This window comes from Chrysemys picta, chromosome 9, assembly GCF_011386835.1.
Source record: "Chrysemys picta bellii isolate R12L10 chromosome 9, ASM1138683v2, whole genome shotgun sequence".
NCBI classification, from domain to species: Eukaryota; Metazoa; Chordata; order Testudines; family Emydidae; genus Chrysemys; species Chrysemys picta.
The window spans coordinates 4,885,997-4,904,032 of record NC_088799.1 but is presented as its reverse complement, the minus strand read 5'-3'; the positions used below and the strand labels follow the sequence as shown (position 1 = coordinate 4,904,032).

Below are 18,036 nucleotides of genomic sequence, written 5' to 3'. Positions count from 1 at the left end.
GGGAATCCCCTTGTCAGTTTCCCAGATGGGTACTTACTTCATTTTGCTGCTGTTGGTGTTTTCTGATCTGCTTGGAATGAGGGTGTTTTTGGTATAGGCTGTCTTGTCCCAAACGCTCCGCTGTCTGCCTTATCTTTGTTCAACCCAGATTTGTGTGTGTGTGTGTGTGTGTGTATGTGTGACTGGAGTTGTCTGGCATTCTCCATGCAGGTCACGCCTTCCTCTGCCTGCTACAGTTCTACACACACAAACCTGACTGTGCTGAAACTGTCCTCCGCTCAGCCAGGCTGTTCTCACAGTCCCTTCTCTCACTCCACAGGGATGTCTCCTGGACTTCAACAAAAGCCATAGGGCTCAGCTAGGTTTTTGTCTTTCTAAATCTGCAAGGGTATGTGTGTGTGTGTGTTTGTGTTGTACGTTTTTTTTCCAGGCTGCTGTGCCAGATGGCTAAAATTTGCTTCTCAACAGGGCGCGCTGCAGAGACACCAGCACAAGACGAGCCGGGAATGTATGAAACACAAAATTGTCCAATGTAAATAACTGAAATTAGACTTGGGCCTGGGCGCTGGGATTCAGATAGGGGTTTTGGGGACCAGATTTCAGCCTGTCCCCACCACAGCTCCGAAGTTGTTCAGAGTTTGGGGTTCCACTCTGGTTTCAGAGAAAGCTTGTAATCACCAGTCAGATCTAGGCTCAGATCCAGGTTTCCAACCCCTGCAAAGCTCAGGACGGGATGGGTTCAGGATTCTCATTCCGGGGCTAACGGCAACATTCAGATCTGGGTTCGGTTCTGGATTTAGAGCCCCTTAACGCTCAGGGATGCAGGCCTTTGATCCAGACACATCTCTAAACAGAACAGCTAAAACCCTGAATGCTTTCTTACCCTAAATAGATTCCTTCCCCCTTTCTCTGAACAAAAGGAATGATTTGCCTATAACACATAATGGGAACAAAATCTATATGGGCTGCAAACAAGGAGACCATCAGCAGGGAATCGAAAGGAGCACCCACTCGTCGGCCAGACAAGATGCTCTTTGAGAGTTTCGGAGTAAAATTTTAATAGCTGTTTGCCGATGTCTGCTTAATCCGGTTAATGTAAAACCTGCAGATGCCCAGAGGCAGGCAGGCCTGGGTACACATGCAGCATGTTAAACACACACCCAGACAAGGAAAGCAACCAGGCAGGAAAATGAGGATGTGCTAGCACAACTTATTCTAAACAGCATGTTTCTAAAATCGCTCAGGACTTTACCAGCTCTCTGATGCAGGGCTGGGACTCAGTAATTAGAGGGGACCTGTTGATTTAAGACCTGTACTTCCGGCTGAAAGGCCTTCATCTTCTCTGGCTCCTTGAGACCTCCAAGATGATTCTAAATGAAGGAAGGAAAATATTTCGCTCTGCTTTTGTCCATGTTTCCTGTCAGCAGTTGGTATGTGTCAGTTTCACTGCTGCCCTCTATTGTTTGTGTGGGATTCCGCCTCAGCCGCAGGGGAAGAAATAAGGTTTGTTTGTTTTTTAATTAGGAAAATGTTATTGTAAAACCACAAAAAACCCAGCCGGGGGCTCTGAGGGAGGAGCTGTCGCTGCTATTCCTCCCCCCATCACTGTTCATTTAGGAAGTTTTAACAGGTCATCATGACACAAGCACCCGGATTCCGTGTTTACTTATAAACCCACCCAACTCCTCCCATCTTGCAGGATCCTAGAGCCAGGGCCCCTTAGCCTGAGCCCAAGTCAGCTGCCACAGGCCAGTCCCGGGTGTCTAACTGCAGTGTGGACGTATCCCCTGCGCACGTTTCCCAGACCCGAAGAGGAGCTCTGTGAAAGCCTGACAGATTGTCTCTCTCACTAACAGAAGTTGGTCCAATAAAAGATATGACCTCACTGTCGCACTGTGGGCTGCAATACAGACCAGTGGGGGGCGGTTGTGTCACCACCTGCCCTGCAACCCGGGGTGCCTCATAATGCTTTGCTGCTGTAGTTTCCACCTGGGCCACTCACAACAGCCTGCCAGCAGGCAGGTCACCCCCTGAGTCTCTGTGTATAGCTGCAGGCCTGAGCCAGCAACTCTGACCCCACATTCTGCTTTCCACCAGCCTTGGTTACCACCTGCAGAGCGACTTCAGCACACTCCCAGTCCTGAATTTCCCCAAAAACCAAAGCATGTGTTCGGTGCTTTCCTGCCCTCTACTGGACAATTCAGATATTCACGGTCTGTTGCCTCTGTAAAGGGTCAATGTTCAAGAGTTTGCTACTGTAACTGGAGTTCCCAAACAGTTCTCCTTAAACATAGCCCCGGATTGGTTTAGGTCAAAAATAAAACAAGTTTATTGAATTGCAGAGAGGTAGGTTTTAAGTGAGTACAAGTACAAAGTATTAACGTCAGCAATGGTTACAAGAAAAATCAAGATGAAACACTTCTTAGTAGCTAAAACTTAACAAGCTATACTTGGTTCAAGGTAAAATCCTTATCACCAGTTCCCAGCAACATGGCTGACCCCATCCTCAGGCCAGGATCTCCCCCCAAAGTCAAAGGGCTGGTTCCTTTGTCTTTCTAGGTGAAAGAGAGATGAACTGGGGTGTTTTGACCCTCACTTTTATAGTCCTGTCATCCTTTGAAATGCATTTTCCTGAGGTTTCTCCCAAATAAAGTTCATTCCAGCTGTGAGGAAGAAGACATGGAGTCTCGTAGTGAAAGAGGTTCCATATTGTTTGCTAAAACGCAACTCGATCTGTTCCTGCCCCCCTTCCTTGCCAAAGAATGGCCATTGACAGGTGATTGCCAATCAGCTTTGATGACGCCTGGCTAGAGGTGCCAACTTGTCCCTTGTCTTTGAGAAGCGTGTTTACCTCTTTCCCCAGACTTGTCTGGTAAACACACTTCGGTCATGATTTCAGTTTATGTTCATAACTCTTAACACACCTTTTGAACATACGTTACACAACAATATGAACGAGCAGTGTGTTGGTAGTTTTCAAATGATACCTCCTTAGGCATAGTTTGTACAAAGATCATTACAGGAGTTTGCTCCACACTCCCCCGACCTTGTCTCTGATATCCTGGGACCACCACGGCTACAACCACACTGCACCCAAGAACAATTTTGGCAGGGATATTAAACCTGCTTCAGGGTTTAAGCCAATCTGTAACTGCTAGGGATTAGGATGAGACCAAATGTCAGGGGCAAATTATCCTACATCTGCCTACTGCGAGTTTTCTTGCACCTTCAGCCTCAGCTGGAGTATTGTGACCAGTTTGGGAAAGATGTGGAGAAATTGGAGAAAGTCCAGAGGAGAGCAAGAAGAAGAAGAAAAAAAAGATGAACGGGATCTAGAAAACATGATTTACGAGGAAAGATTGAAAAAAAAAAAGGGTTGTTTAGTCTGCCAAAGAGAGGACTGAGGGGGGACATGGTAACTGTCTTCGTGTACGTAAAAGGTTCTTACAAAGAGGAGGGCAATACATTGTTTTCCTTAGCCACTGAGGACAGGAAAAGAAGCGATAGGCTTAAATTGCAGCTAGGAAGATTTTAGTTGGACATTGAGAAAAACTTCCTAACTATAAGGGTAATTAAGGGTAGTTAACAAATTACCTCGGGAGGTTGTAGAATCTCTGCCACTGGAAGTTTTTAAGACCAGGTTAGACAAATGCCGGGTAGGGATGGTTTAGATAATACTTTGTCCTGCCCCTTCCAGTCCTACATTTCTACGATTCCTATGAATTATCTGGTGCCGGGCACTGTCAGAACCAGATATTGGGATAGATAGACCTCAGGTCTGGTGCAGTCAGACAATTTTTACGTTCCTAAATTGGCCATTTTTTCTTAAATATCTTAGAAATACCAGAAATGGGGAGTCTTATTGTCCTTGTCTTGCTGGAGGTCACAGATGTATTTTTGGAGCTGTCTCAGCCCTTAATAGCCTGGATGGCTCTTTAACAAAGAGAGCTTTTCCCCTAAGCGTTGATTGGACATTTGAGTTAAGTGATAGTAATAAAAAAGGAGCACTTAGAACTGCCTGAATATAAATCACTCTCTGTCTCAATGAAATCCTATTGAACTTCCTTGACACCTGGCATGTCATAATCCGACTAGTTTCCCAATCCTCCTTCGAGTTTGCTAGAATAAACAAGATAGGTTCATTTCTCAGGTAAAAGACCATGTAGATTCCTCCACACATAGTTTTTTAACCGTCCAGGCCTTCATCACCCACCGTAAAGACAAAAATGCACAGCGCCAATCCCCCCGTTTGCAGGCCTCCTTTTCCGGTTGCTGTTTAAGCAACATGTCTGAGAGCAGGAGCCGCTCTTGAGATTCTTTCGGCCGCTCACATGCCTGCAAAAAGTTCCAAGCTGGATGCAAGCTTTTGAATTGACTCAGTTGTTCCACTGTAGAAAAGCCCCGAAGATGTGTCACTCCTGTGTGTAGTTAAAAGCTCATTACCCCATGACTCTGGCCTGTGGCACTCGATTCATTAAAAGGGCACCGCACTTTGCAGCTCCGAGTGCAAACTGTTTAGTAAATCCAGCTGGTCTTCAGCAGGCGTTTCTTTAACTTCTGGGGCCTGATTTCGCCCTCCCCGACAATGGTGTAAATCAGGCACAACAACGGTGTCAGTCAGCTGTGGCCCTGCCCCTTTCCCTCTGCCTGTTCCCTGCTGCACCCTGGCAGTGTTCTTCTGATTGTATAGAGGGGAAAAATGAGTCACATGGCCTGATTGTTTAGACCGGGGGGGACAGGGAAGGAACGTTAGGCACCACTGTTGTTCTCGGCACGAAGAGAAGAGCATGTGTATTGTAACAGGGACATGCTTTTATTTAAACATGACGCAGCTCAGCGATGGCTGCACCCGCAGCTCCCCGATCTGCCCCCTGCCCTCCCGGGTGGAAGATGACCTCCAGATCTCTGCACCCACCCCTGCATCCTGACCCACCAACCACCCTGCTCCACGCGCAGCACCTATGGTCACGAGGCAGCTCCTAAGCAAGAGGCCGGATTGGCAGAGGTGCTGGCCGTCTGCAGCGTGACTTGGGGTGAGTTCTGGGCAAGGTGTGGCCAGGCAGCCACAGGCGCTCTCTTAAGGAATAACCTGGCCAAGGAGCCCCCTGGTGGCGCAGGTAGAGAGCTGCGGGCTACCGAGGCCACAGAACCGAAGAGTGCGAAACTTTCCTTATCCAGCCCCTGTACGAATCCCAAGCGCTGCTCATTTCCCTGCGCTGGTGCAGGCTCCGTAACAGACTCGTCGACGTCTGTCCGTCCTGCGAATCTGGACGTGGTTTCATGTCACCAGAGTGCTGATATCACTGAAGGGGCTGCCAAGGTCGGCGGGGGGCCCAGCTGGGCCACTCTCTGCCCTGCTGCTGTTCCGGGCCTGGCTCCACACAGGAGAGGCTGCTTTGTATCCCTAGTCCAAGCAGGATGCCCCTGGGGCCCCAGGAAGGGGCTGGCCCTGTCTGGGCTTGGCAGCTGGTGCAGAGTACGAGCGGGATGTGCTCTCACCCAGCAGGTGGCCCATGGGTCAGACCAAGGAGGAGTAGATTGCAGCAGTCCATCCGGGTGGTGGTCAGCACATGGATCTCCATGGGTGGGTGGCATTGGAGAGGGGAGGGTGCAGCTGCCCAGCCTTGGAGATGGGGGAAAGCCTTGGTGACCATGGATGCCCTCTGCTTATCTATGAGCAGTGAAAAGTTCAACAGGACCCTTGGACATGGCCTCCCCTGGGCTGCATGGAGTGAGTTCCCTTCTGCCTGCCGGCATCATCATTTCTCCTCCTGGACTAAGCCTGACCTTGATGTTTTCCACCCTGGCGCCCCTTTCCCTTGGCACTGACGCAGATGGCAGCGCCGCCTGTGCTCCCGGAGCCACAGAGCAGGGTCATCAGCGCATTGCCCAGCGGAGCTCCTGATCTCTCCCAGCCGCAGCCCGGAGCGCCCTGCAAGACGGCGCTTGGGAGGGGCCTCTGCATGTCGCAGCCCTTGGAGGAGAGAGCGAAGCCAGCCAACGTGACTCCCAAGGCACGGAGACCCCCTAGCACCACTACGAGCAGCACCGATCCTGCCTGAGCGCAGCACTGATTAAACTCCCCAAGCCCTGGCCCGGCACACCCTTTGCTCAGTGCAAAACCTCCTCAAGTGCTGTCGCTTCTCTGGTTGGTCCAAAGTCCTGGTCAGGATTCCGAACAGACCTCAGCGCTAACAGCATCAAAGGCGGCCGGCAGATCTAACAATATTAGCATGAGCATTCGACCTCCATCCATAGCCCTCCGTCAGGATGACCAGCACGGCCTCCGTGTTGTGACCCTGGTGAACACAAGTAGCCTGGATTCCAGCTCTAGCCTACTTTTCTTGTATTACAAGAGAGAGAGGAAGGGTGTCCTAGTGGTTAGAGCGCTAGAGTAGGAATTGGTTTCAAGTCCTTGCTCTGTCCCAGGCTTCCTGGGTGAGCTGGGGCAGGTCACAAAGGCCTTGTCTTCCCTGCTAACAGCTGTGTCTTTCGTACCTCGGGGAACTAACACGCAAAACCCCTGGGAAGAAAATGCACCGTTGGTGGGGCAAATAGCGCTGACCTCGCCTTGTTAATGAAAGGGGCCTGCCGCCTGGGAGTGTTTACCTCAGGAGAGCTCGCACACGCATTACTCTGGGGTAAAAGGGCACCTTTTTCAGCAGCACAGACAAGGCCGCTGTCTCGCCGTACCGTGGGGAGAACACCCGCATTCACAGGCATGTTTGAGGCTTCACACATTGAAGATTGCGAGGTGCTCGGGGACTCTGGTAAAGGGGGCCAGAGTAGTGTGGTAGGCAGAGGCACCCAAACTACCTTCTCGGCACAAGTCTCTCTTTATACAGCCCCCATCACTCTGGGATTCAAGGCTGTCTAGCCAGCCCCTTTCACCAGACTGTTCAGATAGGAAAAGCAACTTCTTGTATTTGCCACCATCTCTCCTGACTGAATGCAGACAAGGGGCCAGGGACGTCACTGTTTTCTCTCTGTTTGTAACTTGTCTTTGTCACTGGTGCGGGCTCTAGGCCCTCGCTGCTTTTAAAAATACCAGGAACAAGAACAGCTGCAAGGCCGCTATCGACATGAGGCGATGAATTTTTTGTGGTGGTGCAGGGGCTTCTTTTGCCCACTAGATGGCACTTTAATCTCTCTTTAGCAAAGCCAGGGTGTCTTCATCCTCCCTACGCACTAGGAAAGTGAGCGTCTCGCCCTGACCCATCCCGGCTAAGGGTTGCTCTGGGTTCCCCCATTTCATGTGCCTTCTAATCGGATTGTGAAAACATTCTCCGGGCCAAAACTCACCAGTGTCACCCCGCCTTGCTCTGGGCTCTGGTGGGATTTCCCAGGCTGAGCAGAGTTGACACTGATCGGTGTTTGGAGGGGAGATCCGGAGGAAAAACGGTGGGGCTGGGGAATGGGGCTAGGGATGTGGTGGAATGTGTAGCGGGGCGGTCACCCCGCTCCGGCCCTGAAAGGCAGGGCCGCCCAGAGGATTCAGGGGGCCTGGGGCAAAGCGGGGGAGCTTGTACTCATCGGGCGGCGCTCCGAGTCTGCGGCGGCGGCGGCATTTCGGCGGCGAAGGGCCCTTCAGTCGCGCCGCGTTTTTGGCAGCACTGAAGGGCCCCCTGCTGCCGAAATGCCGCCGAAGATCCGGACTGCCGCCGGGTGAGGAAAAGGATTCTCGGCCAGGGCTCACGGGGCCCCTGCAGGGCCCGGGGCCTGGGGCAAATTGCCCCACTTGCCCCCCCCCCGGGCGGCCCTGTTGAAAGGGTTAAAAGCCAGCCTGTGGAGAGGGCGGGGGCAGAGCAATCAGACAAGGCTGGGAGGCAGAGGATCAGGGCCAGGCTGATAAAAGAGGGCAAACAGGCTCTCTCTAGCTCTGGAGAGAGTCTCACTCCAGGGCCCAGCTACCTGGGAGCACCGGGTACCTTGGGCAGAGCAGGGCTGGGGAAGGGCAAGGGCTGAGGCCTTGGTAAAGGCCCAAGGAGGTACTGGGGCTGCAGAGGTGTAGCCCGGGGATAGGCAGAGGCAGCCTGTCCACCCCCCTTGTCAATGAGTGCCCATTACAGACTGCGTCTGCCCCAGGGAGCGGGGGCTAGATGATGACCGGCAATAGCCACTGAGGCAAGGTGGGCTTAGAGGGTTGGGAGGGGAGACCCAGAATGTGGGGGTACTGCTGGGGGCAGAACCCCAAGGTAAAAGGGCACCAGGGTCCGGGAGGAACAGGGGGGCAGAAGAGACACCGGCCAGCAGGAGGCGCTCCGGGGCTGGAAAAGAGCTAATTCCCGGACTGACCAGAAGGAGGCGCTGCGGTGGTGAGTCTGCGATCTGCGACAGACTGATTGCTAGGGACCCTTTGTGCCAATATTTAAGCCAGCTGTTATCCCTCTTCTGGAAGGGTGATTATAACAAGCAGGTCTTACAATTGGAGAGGACCCCAGCTACGGGCCTTATCCTGTCCGGATTTAAATCCTTTGCCATCCATGGGATTTTTCGAGAGGATGGAGATCTGGCCATAGTTCTGTAGATTGGGCAAAGCGTTGCTGAGGTTGTGGGCCATGCCCTCTGTTTAAAATAGCTGGAGGAGACAAGCCACTCCCTAAAACAAAGGCATATGGGAGTTCACCCAGGAATTTGAATTATGCAGGAGGAGGGCTTTGACAAGGCATTGCAAGAGAAGGAGATAGCAAACAGGGAGACAGAGAATGAGACAGACACAACCTGGACAAGCCTGGTGTGTGGTCCTGGGAGAAGCCCAGAGAGGGGACTTCTGGTGGTGCTGATGTGAGCAAGGAAACCATCTCCTGGTATCAGAGGGGTAGCCGTGTTAGTCTGAATCTGTAAAAAGCAACAGAGGGTCCTGTGGCACCTTTGAGACTAACAGAAGTATTGGGAGCATAAGCTTTCGTGGGTAAGAACCTCACTTCTGACTTGCATCTGAAGAAGTGAGGTTCTTACCCACGAAAGCTTATGCTCCCAATACTTCTGTTAGTCTCAAAGGTGCCACAGGACCCTCCGTCTCCTGGTGTTTGTTTCCTCCTGTGTTCAGGGAAACGGAACTTCATATGGTCCTTGTAAATAAACAAGATAGCAATGAAGAAAATACCTCATTCCATTGTCAATTTCTCCTCTGAGGTGGAACAATCTGCAACACCTGGAGTTTGGCAAACTGCTCAGGTCAGCTGGGGTAAGAAGAGACATGTAACCAGTACATACATCCACGCTTTCTAAATCCCTTCCTTGCCAGGGGTGTAAAGGGAGTTCCTTAGCCATATCTGCACCATCTAGCAGGGCTCTGATTTTGCTGACGTGAGAAGCCCAGTGAAGGAAAGAGGCAATTCCAACCCCTCCAAACTCTTTCGAAATGAGTGCTTTGGTAAAATACCCGCTGCAGCAAAACCATGACAGGGAGCTTTTCTCACCAGGAGTTCGGGAGGACTTTGTTATGCACGAGTGGGGCAGCTATGCGTGTCATAGGCCCTGCACTGGTAAGAGTTGAAAGGGATTCTCCCTTGCCACAAATGGTGGCCACCTGTGATTTGGATCAGGCGGAGCTGAATTATCCCCGCTGCCGTGGACGTGGTGCAATACCCTGTGGCGGTGGCAGCAGACACACTGAATGCTAGGTCCTGGGGGCTGAAGATTTGTTATGGTTTGTACTTGCCGCGAAGAATCTTTCATCCCGGGAATGGAGCTCATTCTGGGGTGGAAGCGGCTTAACAGCACAATGCCACATGATGGTTTAGGCCAGGAAGTGAACACGAGTATGGCATTCAGGGAACAAGGAGGCAGCCTCCTCTTAGTTAAGTTTGGTCAACCACCCGGCTAACACCCCCGTCTTTCTACAGTACATGCCACCATGGTAGCAGAGCATCTCACAGTCTTCAATGTACTATCAACCCCATTGTACAGAGGGGAAACTGAGGCACAGACCGACTCTGTGATTTGAAGCCAAGTCACCTAAGTCATAGGCTAGTGTTCTAACCACTAGGCAATCCTGAGTTGTGACACACTAGTTCCTTCCCGCTCCTCTAATGCAATACACGGGCCAGGCTCAAAGCGTCCCACCCAGCTCCTTTCTCTTCCCTGTCATACACTCAGATGAATGTTGCCTTGTCTGCCTTGAAAGTGTGTTACTGTGGAGTGCTGGGCTCGGCCGGGGGCCAGAGCGAGACGCCCCCTCCCAGCACAGCCCCATCCCCGCCCACGTCTACATCCCTTTAAAGGGAAGCGCAAAGCGCCTTAATACTTTAAGACAAGCCCAAATCATAACGATTTCCCCCAGCTGAGGAGCCATGAAATTGCAGCAGTGGAAGAGCGCGGCGTGACCGATGTGATTACTCGGGTGTCAGGGGATGATAGCCAAGCCGCAGCGTTTGCAAGGGACCGACTTCCAGCTGCAGATCATGCTGAGGCTAGTCAAACCCCTCCGCTAGCTGGATCAACAGTTTGTTTGCCCTGTCTTTCCTTTGGCTAAGCCAGGGGCTGCAAGGGGGCCGGTTCAGTGTCCCACCGCGGGAGAGCTTGCCATTCTGAAGCTGCCTGTGTGCATAACTAACGCCACCTGTGTCATCACTGGGGACTGAACCCCTGGCCGTGAGGAGGGAAAGAACAGGCCTCTGCTGATGCTTGAGCTGAAGAGTAACGCGTGTTGCGGGTGGCTGTCGCAGACGTTTATCCTCGAAGCGCAGCAACTAGAGAGGCACAAAGAGGCCCATTCTCCGACTGAGTTATGCCTGCAGAGGCTTAGAGAGACGTCATGAGGCTGGGCAGTGAACAGACGGGGGAACCCTCCCATCTCATCCGTGTGCAGTGGCACGGCTGCTAACCGCGTGAGCTGCTAGACTCCTGACTGGACCCCTCAAGGGAAGTGCTGGGAGCCTCTCTCATTGGGCCATTTGAAATGTTACTGGGTGAGGCCCTGGAGAACACATGGCAGAAATCTCTCCTGGAACATGGAGAGGTTGGGCTGGGCTGGGCGGGTCTTTACTCTCCAGGACTGGGGATCATACTGCCCCAGTGTGGGACATGCTGCATAGCAACATTTGATCCATCTCCAGGTCTCTGATACATGGCTGCTTGGGGGAGCTGTCTGATGGCTCCAGATGGGGAGACGTGCTGGGAAAACACCGCAGGTAAAGATTACGATCTAGCCGTCATGTTTGGATCTTAGCAGCACGAGGGGAGACCTTCCTCGCCTCAAGCTCCCAGCAGCTGAGTGGCAGAAGTAACACTGTTAGCTGTGCCCAGGTAGCAGCTCTTAGCCTCACTGGGGCCAGCCACAAGGGGGCGATAAGATCACCCCCCCACCCCCTTAGCAACATCTCACATCCTCCCTCTGCTAGGCAGCCCAGTGCCGAGCACCTGCATTTAAAGCCTGTCTTTTGTTGCACTGTGATGACATTCATGCAGACATCAGCAGGGACTGAACCCGGGTCTCCCATCCCCTCGGAGCTGAAACTATCCGCCTGGAGGAGCCACGATCATTCCTGCTGAGGAAAGGCTCAGAGTTACATCAGTAGGCATTGGCGCAAGGCGACGCGATGGTGGCTTGGACGGAAGGACCCTACACCCAGCTCTCTCCTGCCATGTCTGTTCCCTTCCTGGGCAGAAGCTCAGCAGAGGCTTGCGAAAGCCGATGTGTTTTCAAAGCAGATCTGTCCTCGGCAGGACTTAACGAGGTTCGCGGCCTTGCATGGGCCAGCGTTAGCGTCAGCAGCACAAACTCAAGAGTCATGGAGCTTTCAAAGGGGGGACCACAAAGCCAGTCAATGATCGTGTCTCCTCCAGGCTGGGAGGCGGCCTGCGTTTCGAAGCCAGGGATTAAACAGCGCCGGTAGCATTTATTCCCCCATTTCACCCATCGCTTATCTGCTCCTTCCCAGGAGGAGCCAGCCATGGCAGGGGGTGTCAATTACAACTCAAGAACTAAGGAGGTCTGCTAATTTCCTCCTAGTCACTAAGCCAAATTCTAACAAAGCCATAAAATAAACCTGACTCCCTGGCTTGTTCGTTACCTGTTGGAAGATGATTAATAGCAGGGGACAGTGAAGTCATATGTCCAATCCGAGACCATATTGCCAATCCAGGGGAGATCACCTGTCCCCGTCATGTGACACAGCCGTCACCTCTGAACTGAGGGGAGGAGTCCAGGGGGCCTAGTGCTTGAGAGATTGGGGTGTCACCCCTGGCTCTGTGGCAGACTTTGTGTGTGACCCTGGGCAAGCCACCGAGAGCTAGGCAGCTAGAGGGGCTTTCCGAAACGCCAGGCTGCACCTTTAGATGAATATCTGGCCCTAGTTCTCTCTGTGTTTTAGCTCCCCAGCTGTACCATGGGGACGGGAGCCCTGACCTGCCTCCCAGGGGGTTGTGAGGATAAATACATTAAGGATTGTGAGGTGCTGAGCTCCTGGGGTCATGGGGGCCTGTGTACATACATTAGATAGACTGTACCCCCTGGATCAGTAGGCCTGGTCCCTTTACAGGGATGAGGCACATGGACGGAGGGAAATTCCCAGATCTGCCAGTCACCGGGCAACCTTTCCTCTCTCGCTGGGCCTCCTGGCCCCCGATTTGAACCAGCAGCACTCACCCTGCTTTGAGATCTATGGCCCCAGCAGCCTGGTTAAGACCTAAGAATCTCTGTTCCAGCTTCAAATTCTGCATGTGCAAATTCTGCCGATGCATCATAACCCTTCCGTGGAGCAACTCTTCCTCATCTGCCTCCCCAGGCCGCTCTGACCCCGCCCCTCTTCAGCCTGTGCCCGGAAACAATCTCAGCAGCTTCTTTTACGTTTTCTTTTTTCGATTGTCAAACTTTCTTCCAGACCCGTCTTCAGAGTGGCTCTCAGGGGCACTTTATTTGCTCTTTACTACAGATCCGTAGGCACCAATTGGCCAGGACTTAGTCAGCGAGGAGAGCAGAGAATCAGTGAGTTGTATGTATTAATGCCTTTCACAGTCAAGGTCTCCCAAAGCACTTTACCCAGTAATGACTTAGATTCTAGTAATGCAGCGAGTGTATTGACGCAAAGGCAACGGCCCAGCTCTGGATGTTAGAACCTGTTTTACTAACAGAGGGAATGTTCCATCTGTCTGCTCACGTGGCTTTCCTCCCCAGAGTGCCTGGTACTCGCCCATGGCCTTGGGAGGTAGGGCAGTGCCAGTTTGCAGATGGGAAACTGAGGCACAGAGAGACAAAGACCCAGATCTATAAGGGTATGTAGGTTCCTAATGTCCATTGAAATATAAATCTAAGTACTTTTGTGGCTCTGATTGCAATGGAAGTTAAAAGTCTGAATATCTTTGAGGGTGTGGGCCTAAATTACTGGCATGAGGTCACACAAAATTTTTTGTTGCTTAGATGGGAACAGAACCTGGGACCCTTACAAGTAGAGTCAGCCCAGGGCCCTTGTTTAGTACGGCACTATTCTATATCGAAAGGGAAGCTAGTTGAGTGGCCCTACTGGCTTATTAGTGCTTACCACATTCAGTTAGCCAACCACCAGAGATGGATAGGAGGGACCTCAGCTGAGCATCTCTGCAGGTCGGCACCCACAATGCACTGCACTGTAGCAGCGGAACTAGCTATGAACCCACAGCGGAGTTCCCATCATTTCCTGGCTCAAATAGCTAACGAGGGATATATTTAGCTAAGCCCCCAAACCCAGGTTGCTAAGTGGGGACACATTAGGGCCCTGTCCTGAGATGCAGGAGAGCTTGATTTATTTCCCAGCTCTGCCATCAGGTCCTTGTGTGGCCTGAGACAAGTCACTTAACTTCAGCTTGCCTCAGTTTCCCTCTCTGTCACATGGGGATAGCAGCACTGCCCTAGCTCTGAGGATAAACCCATTAGTGCATGGGAGATGCTCAGATAGGGTGGTGATGGAGCCAGGAAAAATGAATTGAGACAAATCTTTAATCATTTCTTGAATAAAATGTGTTTTCCAGAACAGACTCCTTATAATCCTGTGAGCGGAAGCAGGCAGCTAGAGAATAACATACCCCAGAGCTGGTCTGGTACCCTGGTCCTGAGGTAAAAGAAACTCCCTCAGTTTAATTGAATTGAATCCATTTAACCCTTTAAGAACATAAGAACGGCTATACTGGGTCAGACCAGTGGTCCACTAGCCTAGTATTCTGTCTTCTGACAGTGGCCAATGCCAGAGCTTCATGGGCAGTGTACAGAACAGAGAAATACTGGGAAGATTCACATCTGTCTTCCCCTCCTGGCTTCTGGCAGTCAGATGTTTAGGGTTGCATCCCTGACCACCTTAGCTAATTGCCATGATTGATGCACCTGTCCTCCATGAACTTATCGAGTTCTTTTTTGAACCCAGTTATATTTTTGGCCATCACGACATCCCATGGCAATGAGTTCCACAGGTTAACAGTGTGTTGCGTGAAAAGGTACTTCTTCTTGTTTGTATTAAACCTCCCACCTATTCATTTCATTGGGTGACCCCTGGTTTTTGTATTGTGGGAAAGAATAAATAACACTTCTCTAGTCACTTTTTCCACATCATTCATAATGTATAGATCTCTATCATATCCCCCCTTAGTCATCTCTTTCCTATGCTGAACATCCCTAATGTTTTTAGTCTTTCCTCACATGGAAGCTGTTCCATACCCTCAGTCATCTTTGTTACCCTTCTCTGAACCTTTTTCAGTTCCACTATATATGTGTATATATGGGATGACCAGAGTTGCATTCAGTATTCAAGGTGTGGGTGCACCATGGATTTATCTTGTGACATTATGATATCTTATTATCTATCCCTTTCCTAATGGTTCCTAACAGTCTCTTCGCTTTTTTGACTGCCCCTGTGCAGTGAGCTGAAGTTTCCAGAGCACGATCCACAATGACTCCAAGATCTCTTTCTTGAATGGCAACAGCTAATTTAGACCCCATCCTTGTATATGCGTAGTTGGGATTATGTTTTCCAATATGCATTACTTTGCACTGACCAGTGTTGAATTTCACCTGCCATTTTGTTGCCCTGTCATCCAGTTCTGTGTGGATAACTCTTTGCAGTCTGCTTTGGACTGAACTATCTCAAATCATTTTGTAGCGCCGGCAAATTTGCCACCTCAATGTTCACCCTCTTTTCAGACCATTTGTGAACATATTGAACAGCGCAAGACCCGCTATCTACCTCTCTTCATTGTGAAGACTGGCCATTTATTCCTCCCGGTTGTTTCCGATCTTTTAACCGGTGACTGAGCCACGAGAGGTCCTTCCCTGTGCTCCCAGGACCGCTTACTTTGCTTAAGAGCCTCTGGGGAGCCTTTCACTGATTTTTTCCCCTGAAGCAACAATACAAACCCATGAAAACTCCAGGCAACGAGGGAATAGACATGGAGAGGAGACGAATGAATAAAGGACAGGGACTGTACGTGGACTGGAAGCCGTTCATTGTTGTCCAAGAAAGCATTGTGTATTATTTCATACCGACAGCAAATGACCATTCCTCAGATACACCACATAGGCCTTTTCGCCTGCTTGCTATTGAATATGATTGATAAGCCATCAGCTCCTTTCTCATTAATAACTGTTAAACGATTGCCAACCGCCTGTCAATGGAACGTGGGGCGAAACACTGAACTGCAGCCAACACACAACGTGTTCTGGGGGGAAAAGTTGTGTTCTGAATTCCAGAACCGATGGCAGGCGCGTTGGGCTGATATTAAGGACGTAACTGCATTGATTATATCTAGGAGCAGGTAATTATGTATCGTATAGTCCCCGATGGGACGCGGGGCAGTATTTACTATCTCATTCAAGCCACAAGGCTTGTTGTGTCTCAGCCCCCAAAATAAAAAGCATGACATACAAATGAAACCGAAGAGTAACAGTGCATTTCAGAGGCAGAGAAAAACAGCAAGCGTGAAGGCAATATAGTGGCTTATAGTAATAGATGATGCCCCAGGTTTATTCAGGGAGAGCGATGTTTTCACTCATCCTTCAGGAGTGAATTCTCAGTGGCACATTCCATCATAACAGATCAATACTTTATGTTTATACAGTAGTTTTCCTCTCAAAGTGATTTATACAGAAATCATTTCACCCATCCCTGAAATGCAGCCACTTCTGGGGCAGAGCACAACAACACATGGCAGCACAGCACAGCACCTTTTAAGAGAGGAAGGGAAGAAGAAAGCAGTGTCTGATGGAAAGTGAAGGGGGATGTGACGGGATCGCCGGGGTGCATCCTGGGACTGTGGGACTTCTGTGCCCCCCTGAACTCTCTCAGAATGCCTTGCTAGTGATCAGCAGCAACCACCTCCAAGCGCTGTTATCACTCAGCACAAACGTATGTGGAGACCCCACACCCAGCTAAATTGCATGAATGCTCCCAGAGCCACGCATGAATCACACAGAGAAAGGCACCAGCCAAATCCCCCCAGTTCCCAGCACTGCACCACAGGAATATACCGTCGTGCACCGCTCAAGATGGGCAGTGCAGATTTATTAATTGGTTCAACACTTCATCAATGGAAAGTGGACATACACCAGCCTTTGCAAATCCGAGCAGATTTGCCACACACTTCAGGCAAACTCACAGGTAAAGATAAACAGTTAAACAAATGTATTGACTACAAAAGACAGATTTTAAGTGATAGGCAAAAAGATCTGAGTTCGTTACCAACAGAAATAAAATATAAGCATGAGTCTAAACTCACAACCCTATTAGACTGGGCAACAGCCAGACTAAGCTGTTTTTCTCACCACCCCACTGGATAGTGCAGTTCATAGTACACAGATTTCACCCTTGAAATCTGGGCCAGTCCCCTCAATTGGAGTCTTCAGAGTGTCCTTGTTGCTTGCAGCATAGGTGGGTGAAGGAGAAATGCCAAGCATGGGCCCCCTGTGTTCGGTTTTATATCCTCAGTCCCATGTGCTTGGGGAGCACAAGTCCAGGCATGTCTGGGGGCATTGCTGAGTCCCCAGGCAAGGTTGAGCAGTTCCCCTGGTGTGGCCTCATGCAGGTGAGTCATTGCATTGGAGCTCCCTTGCTGGACAATGGCTGGTGATGGGTTGTTTGACACCCCGCCCGGGCGTTGGTTACTTTCCCTGCTGTTGCCTCTAGGGAGCTAATATCTGGCTGATTCCCCAACTCACAGCCTGCTTTAGTGACAACCATGCTACACAATTCTCATAACTTTATATGCATTAATGATACACATATATGGGTAGAAAAATGATTTTCAGCAGATCATAACCTTTCCCCGGGTAGTTTACAAGGCATGCTTTATATGTAAGATCATGATTATATAAAAATGAAGAATATGGGGGTTACAGGATAATCCCTAAAATTCCCCTGTGACAGTCTATATCTTGGGGAAGACAGACTGTGGATGCCGGAACTGAAATGTAATCAGGGCACTGGGCTAGTCTCACCTGGGACTAGCAAGGTTAAGACGTCAGTTGCACAGCTCAGACAAAGGAGAGCAGGGCTCCCCCTGGGCCTATGCAGAGCTCATTACAGGATTGGGGCTTTCCTCTGAATGGTGAAATTCCCCCTGCTCAGTTTCACTTTCAGCCCCTAGCCCAGTTCTGCAAGGCTAGGGATTTCTTGTAATGTTATGGAACTGCCCTGAGGCTGCCAGCCAGCAGTCACGGGGTTAAGTCCTCCCCAGATCTCACTCACATATGCAGGGTAGGGTAATGGGGCAGGGCTGTAGACCGAAGGCCCAATCAGAATGGGAACCCAGGCAGTTCTATATAAACAGCTACCTGGAGGGCAGAGGGGATTGAGAGATCTCTGGGGGAGTGTGGGCTGTTCTGTCGTGATGCTAGTTACAAGCTGGGAACATAGAGCTTTGTAAGGGGAAAAAGTCTCATGTGATGGAGCCGGTCTTCTCTGTTAGTGGACCTGTGTCCCACCCCACACCCTTCTACTGGGACTAGGTTTGCATCTGAGCAAGGGGGGAGGAGGGAATTCAGATTTCAGAGGCAACTGTGAACTGGCATTGCTAACTTTGCAGTGCTTGGCTTTGCTGCCTTAATGTTCTTTTAATGTAGATTTGTGTGTG

At 50.7% G+C, this 18,036-nt stretch overlaps 1 protein-coding gene across 6 annotated transcripts in view; it reads right to left on the bottom strand.

The window, feature by feature from the left end:
• MASP1 (MBL associated serine protease 1) overlaps window positions 1–664 on the bottom strand; it is a 67,017-nt gene extending 66,353 nt beyond the window's left edge. For 5 of the 6 annotated variants that reach the window (XM_005311775.5, XM_008165690.4, XM_005311774.5 and 2 more), the window contains exon 1: window positions 38–384. In XM_005311775.5, the coding sequence (XP_005311832.2) occupies window positions 38–42 (5 nt within the window). In that variant the 5' untranslated portion in view covers window positions 43–384. Of the gene's footprint in view, window positions 1–37 lie in introns of all 6 variants that reach the window. The other variant, XM_008165691.4, reaches the window with a different exon arrangement.
• Between the last annotated feature and the right edge of the window lie 17,372 nt (window positions 665–18,036).